The sequence below is a fragment of the Tinamus guttatus genome, unplaced genomic scaffold, assembly GCF_059628265.1.
Source record: "Tinamus guttatus ecotype Peru unplaced genomic scaffold, ASM5962826v1 Tinamus_guttatus_pri_ptg000067l, whole genome shotgun sequence".
NCBI classification, from domain to species: Eukaryota; Metazoa; Chordata; class Aves; order Tinamiformes; family Tinamidae; genus Tinamus; species Tinamus guttatus.
Window position 1 is genome coordinate 1311774 of NW_028288601.1, and position 6804 is coordinate 1318577.

Here is a 6804-nt window from a genome sequence, read left to right on the forward strand (position 1 = left end):
AGACTGAACAGCTGCAGAGGCTTACCAATGTTCAGGCAAAAATATTGGGAAAATATTAAAATATTTAAATCACTAGCCAAGTTTTCTGATTATTCTGAAAATGAAGAATTTTTACCTGAAAGATCATCATAATGAGGATAAATACGGAGATTTAGACTTCATCAAATCTCGAGAACATAAACCCATTATCCTTTCTGCAATGAGGCTAACACTAAATTATACATACTTAAAGAATTTAAAACAATATATATTGATTCAAACCGTGTTTATTTAATTATGCTGTAACGCAAATAAGTTAGGTCCATATAAACTCCATTTTGTTTTATGTACAATCTATGCCTTTAGCAAGCTACTTGAGCCAGCTGGTGTAATGTTCAGCATCCACCTGGAACGTACACACATCTTCAGCCATCTACTCTGCCCATCAGCTGATCTTAAAAGCGGACGGCTACAGCTTTCATCCCCAAAGCAGACTGGAAGCAGAGAAAAAAGGAAATGAGAGTCAGATTTGCAAAATCTGTTTGCTTTTAAATGGGTATTTTTAAAATACAAGTCAGGAGGAACAGCCAACTCTAACATACAAATTTACAGAGTAAATGATATTCCCCCAAATACTGAAATAAAGCTACGTATAAAATTAAGTTTAAGCTCACTGAGAGTTTGAGCATGTGCCCAGAAAAAAAATATATCAGTATCTGTAAGCTTTGGACTAGACCCAAACACGTGCTTCCAGGTATTTGTAGATGTGATTTTTACAATAGATAGATTGAGGTTGTCACAGAAGGATATAATAGACCTTTTCACTTTGGGCACAAATACATAACTTATATTGTGCAGACATGCTCACTAAAGCAAGAAAAAACTGCTAGGGAAGCTAAACATATAAACATTATCAGCCAAAAAAACAACTAGCGGATTAGCTCTTATGACAAAAAGGGGATATAACTGAAAATTAATTAATTAAAATTAAATTAATTAATTTAATGCGATCTTGAAATGTTTTTCTCTCATTTTCTACTTAAAAAAATTCTTTCAATCACTCAGTCTTGGAAATGAAATTTCTATGAAGTTTTAACAGAGACTGGTTAAAACAACTGGCAACAATTCAAGCCGCCAACCACTTATCTTAGCAATACCTGCTTCTACACAGTGATCATAGAGTTATTTTAAGAAAAAGAAATGTTGGAAGTTTGACTCATGGAAATTCTCCAATAAAACTCCAATACCACAAGAATTCAAGTATTTTTACTACCAGGACATTGCAGCACTAACAAATAGTCCTACAAGTAAGAAGTATGTGCAAAAGCACTTTTCTGAACTTATGACAGTGACTAATAATGAAGGGCATATCTTGAGGCTTATTAAATGCCTTGATAATGCATTACTCAAGCTGTATTGCTTTATTTCATGCAGTTGTTATGAGGCATTACTAAAATATTTGCAAAGGGGGAAGAAGACTTGGTTTGTTTGTTTGTTTAATTCATGATGGAAAGCTAAGTAGTTATTTCTAGGCGCAGAATGAAATTTGTATAACAGATACAGTTTGTATCTGTTGTACTGTTGTACAATTTGTAAATTTGTACAACTGATCAGAAGGGCAGTTTCCACTCGGAAGGTAGAGATTATTAGAATTCACACAAGATTAAGAGGAAAATACTAAAGTTCTCCCAAAATCTTGTGTTCTGGTGTCTTTATTTAGCTTGGATTTCCAAAGAAACAAGATCTGCGACCAGGTGTGCCATGACCCTAAGCAATTAAAAGCAAGGAATGAAGGCAACTTTCACAACTGCTGCTGTCCAGCGTGAGCACCCAAACACAACACCTAAACGTGTGAATATGTGCATTGATTTTACATGTGCATTAGGGACTGATACATACCTTAAAATGGTTGGCTCAGGCATTCCAGGATCTGCACCTCTCCTAAATCCTGAAGTGAAACATAGGTTACACATATATGGATATACACAGACTCCTATGCAGTTAGAGCAAGGACTAGTTATTCCAGCCTACTAAATTGTATTAGAAAACTGACTGAAGAGAGAATTATGATTCATCAAGTTGTATGCTATTCTGAATAAAAATTATACATTCTTGTCAATTCAAGAGGTAGACAGAATAAATACAAAGGTACTGACTTCAAAAAGTATATTTACCTCTACCTTTATCTGACCTAAAATTCAGGGACAACTCTGTGAAATTTACCCTAGAGATGAAGTTTACTCTAGAGACCAACACACAGACACAGAGGCAATGTCCTGGAATGACATCTGATGTAGAACTTAAAGTCGTATTTCAAGATAGGTTCATCTGATTTAGGATGAGAGAAATATTAATGTTATTCAAACTGTGAAAACAGCAGCAACAGAACATCACACCTAAAATCTTTCATTCTTACCGACACTTCTTGAAAAACTATCTAGCAGCTAAGTTGGCAAAGAATTAAGATGCTTGACAACTCACAGTGTCAAGGGGAAAAAAGAAAAAAGTTAATTTAAAAAAGTTCATTTCCACTTAATGACTCAAATACTGTATTTGCTAAAACAAATGTGCACGAACCAAGTGATTCTAGGTTCAGTGTATCAAACATCTCTCCCTGTTGGACTAGCGTGTAACTTATCTTTGCCTACCATCTATCTAGATAGATAATCTATCTATCTAACTATCTTTGCCTTGTCGGCAAATTAAACTCCTGAAGCAGAATTATGCACAACATGCACTATTCAACATACGCTCTTAAACCTGCCATATAGAAATGGATGGTATGTGTAAAATTTATTATTTCTCCAGTTCTTAGAAAATAAATAATCAGTAACAGCTTGCCTGAAACACAGGCAATGAAGGCTAATAGGAAAATTTCTATTAACTTCACGGTCACTGGGTTAGCCCTTGGAAGATAACCGTGTGATTTGAGACTATTAAAAAAAAAATCCTGACACATTATCTATAGCTGCCATGCTTTCCAGCAAAATTGCTTCAAAATTCATTAAGTTGTAGTAGCACCATGTGCATGTGAAACAGATTTAGAGAATGCTTCTGGCTACTTTTTTCCCTAGTACTTTCTAATCAGCAAGGCACGTTAAAAAAAAAAAAAAATCTGTACTGATCTAACATACATACGTAAATATGAAAGAGCACACATTTTTAGAGATATGAGGTTCAACCAATACAGCTTAAAGTGTCTCCCCATCACATAGCAGAAATACACCAGGTTCTCTGATATTGGTACAACTGTAAGCACAGTAAGATGGCTTTATATGATTTGAAGTAGCTCATTTAACTTCCTCTATTGCCCCTTCAGAACAAGGGGCAGCTTTCACATGTATCACCTTAAAAGTAAAATCAACAGGGCAACTTCAGCAAGAGCAAAAATAGGTCACAAAACATTGCCAAAATTCCTGAGAATGATCGATTCAAAATAATAAACTAAAAGCAGAAATGTAATTAAGCTTTAAAGCTAGCACTGAGAGTTAGTTCTATCCATAACGCTTTGCGGCCTCTTTTACTTGTAGTTGCTAAGTCTAGCAAAAATAGGTAAAAGGTACATAAATGTTTCCAGCTTGTTTTCTATTAATCTAACTTCCAAAAGCCCTTTAATGGGGTTTATACTCTACATTCCCCTAGTTAATTAAAACCATCTGCCACTTTTGACTGCTAACACACCAACCTGCCACCACACTTTCATGCTTGCAGGGAGGGCAGAGATATGTGGCCCTGGCCAGCTTCTGGGTCCCTTTCCCTGGGGATCAGGGGGGCTTGGGTGGAAAGCAAGCGAAAAGCGGCACAGGCACCCGCTTTCCTGGGAGCTCTCGCCACGCAGGCGGTGAGCAGCAGCGGCTGGCACGTTACACGCCTGCATTACGGGAGGCAGGTTAAGCTCTTTAATGCGCAGCCGGTGGCGCGCTGCCCAGGCTCAGCAGTATAACCACGGCGGGGCTCGCTGGAGCGAGCACAGCTGATCCTGGTGCCAGGCACGCCATGCGGGCCCCTTCGGAATGATACAGAGCACAGCGAGGGCACAGGAGCCACGGCACTGGGGAGAGGTTTAACCCGCACCTAGGTGGAAATTCAACCTTGGCCAGAGGCCCGTGCAGCTGCAGAGCGGAGCTCTTCATTGGCAGCCACCTTTCCTGGTGGCAGGGAAGGCCCAGGTTAGCACACCGAGGTTCTCAGCTGTTAAAGTGAAGTTTGCAGTCACATTTACTTCTAACTCTAACGAGCTCATCCCACGCCTGAGAAGAGAGGGTCTCCAAGCCCTGCTGCCACCAAGGGCCCCGGGGAAGGCCCGCTCGTACTCCCAGCACACGATCAGGCCAAAGGAAGTCAAAGGGTGATTTTTTACCCAAAATCTAAACTGATATATTTTTAAGTGTATAAATAAACCCCCAAGCAGCGGTTGCAAAGAGCCAGTCTCCCACCCCGGGCCTGTAGGTCACAGGCGGCCTAAGCCCCGCGCGCATGCGCGTTAACGGCCGCACCGCCCCGAGCGGCGCGGGGCGCCCTCCCCCACCCTCACCGGGCGCCAACGGCTGCCGGGGGGGTGGGGCGGCGCTAACGGCCGCCGGGGCGGGGGGGGGCGGGAAGCGCTAACGGCCGCGGAGGGAAAGGGGAGGGGATGGGATGGGATCACCCTCCCTGGCCTCGGCCGCCCCAAGGGCCACCAGGCGCCTTCCCCTCACCCCCGCGCGCGCCCGGGCCACTGCCCGCCTCTCACCTAGGTAGAGCACGACGGGGATGAAGCCCCAGCGGATGGCGAACTGGCCGCCCTTGAAGAGCTGCTGCAGCCGCTGCTTGGCCTCCTTGCTGAGCTTCGGCATTCCGGCGGCGATGCAGGAAGGGAGGAGGGGCTCGAGCCGGCGTCACTACCCTGCGCCAGCCGCTGCCCGCCCCGGGAGGCCGGGAGGAGGAGGAGGGGGAGGAGACAGCCCCTTCCTGCCCCGGCCCCAGGGTGGCGCTTCGTGGAGGCGCGAGGAAATGGCGTCCGGGAGACGCGTTCCTCCCACCTCCCCGGGGAGGCTGCGGCGGCCCGCGCCCGTGCCCAGGGCCCGAGGCAGCCGCCGGAGCGTGGCGTTGCTCCGGGGATGGTGGCGGTACAGAACGCGGTAAACGCGGGTGGCTTCTCTTATTTGCCTTGTAGCACTTCTGTTGTTGTGCTTTTATTTGTCCTCCGCACGTCTCAGGTATGCTCAAGCATTGTGCACTTCCCTGAAAGACTAGGAAATGTCTTTTGGTAAGTGGAAGGCAGAGAGAGGGCCTCCGTAACTTGTTGGCACAAGGAGATGGTGTGCTAAGAAAATATATATATATATATTGCAAGTTTCAAAGTGCAGTGGGGAACTTTTTGCTACCTTTGCTCCCCAGGCATGTGGCATGCTCAGTCATGTAAGGGTGCAGTCTTTGGAAGGCCCCTCAGAGAATGGGGGAGTGGACATTGTAGTTTTAGACCAAATATTTAAAAAAAGCCAGTATGCTTACTGTCTTTCCAAAGTCAGAGCCCAGTCAGCTATTGAGACAGTTTATTTTCTGGCTTCTAAATAAGTGTGTCTGGGCTCTGCAAGATCTTCTTGCACTGCTTTAGTTGCTCATTTGTTGTGGGACCACTACTTGTGGGACACCTTATCAGATGGTGTGTGTGTCATTGACTCAGTTATTTCATGTGTACACTATGTTTGCATTATGGCTCTTGTAATCTCTTGCCCTTTGCCATAATACTTGGTCCAGCGCTTCAGGTTCTCGGCATTACTGAAGTCTATATTCCGTCTGCTAACCTCATATCAAACTCCTGTCATTATAGCGTGGAGAGGATTTAACTGCATATAGAAATGCTGAATAAAGTTTCTTATGCCTGCTATAAAAATGCATTACTCATAGGTTTCCAAGGGCTTTAGTAGATAGAGTTGAGATCTCGTCAGAGCTGGTTTATTCAGCTATAGCTAGGGGCCTCCTCATTTGAAGAGCCCTGGAGATGTTATAGGAGGGTCTTTTTATATTAAGATCAAAAAAAACTTACATCATACTTAACTTGTAGCTACTTATAAAATACAGAAGTACAACTAGATTGGTGTCCAGATTCCTTCTGGCTTCTTAGCTAAACATTTTACATTATTTTTTATCATTATCCTTGCATTAAATATATGTGCATGTATGGCTTAGCACTGTTATGATTCCTGTTCATTGATGCCTACCATCCCCTTTCAAGTCTTATCCTAACTAAGAATAATACATTAACTTGCTCGTAATTAAACAATTTGATGATTAAACATCAATTTCTACATCACTACCAGGGAAATCAATGCTGATGACAATGCAGAAGTTACTTGTTTTTTTTTTTTTTTTTTTTTCACAACCATGTGAGCAGACACAGTTGAAGTTTGGTATCCCGTGGTTTGCTTAAGCCAATTACTTATACTTCTGTAGCCCTCTTTGTAATATTGACAAATGCTTAGAAACAGAAGAATCCATGGGCATAACAAAACTTTTTCCTCTCTTTCTAATGGATTCCAGTTCTGCCATTCAGATAAGATCTGCGTATGAGCGTATAGTTTACTCCTTGTTTTCCAGGTGCAGACAGGTAGCAAACTGCAAGCCATTGCTTTTGTCACCTGTTTTGTTCCATAAGACAAACATGGGGCAGAAGAGGGTGTTTTGGTGATGTGGTGGCCAAACATGCTGCCATGTTACAAAATGCAGTTTTTGTCCCGTAAGCCAATGTGCATGCACTGTGTTTCCATATGCATTTGGTTCATGATTGGATATATCTGTGCTCTAGTCATGTGATGCAGTTTTCCAATGATCAGTTTCAGCTTA

General features: G+C 42.8%; 1 protein-coding gene across 1 annotated transcript; it reads right to left on the reverse strand.

Annotated features, from left to right (window-relative positions):
- Positions 1-248: 248 nt before the first annotated feature.
- TOMM7 (translocase of outer mitochondrial membrane 7) lies at positions 249-4864 on the reverse strand. Its single transcript, XM_088519674.1, has 3 exons — positions 4712-4864; positions 1879-1927; positions 249-473 (listed from the first exon to the last, which is right to left on the reverse strand). Exons 1-3 carry the CDS (start codon positions 4812-4814, stop codon positions 458-460), a joined length of 168 nt encoding a protein of 55 aa, XP_088375800.1. The 5' UTR covers positions 4815-4864; the 3' UTR covers positions 249-457.
- Positions 4865-6804: the final 1940 nt, after the last annotated feature.

Bases quoted from the DNA above. Each gene is read 5' to 3' on its own strand.
- TOMM7 (XM_088519674.1), bottom strand. From the start codon at position 4,814: ATGCCGAAGCTCAGCAAGGAGGCCAAGCAGCGGCTGCAGCAGCTCTTC. The intron at 1,928-4,711 runs GTGAGAGGCGGG...GTTTCACTTCAG, and splicing joins CCCCGTCGTGCTCTACCTAG to GATTTAGGAGAGGTGCAGAT.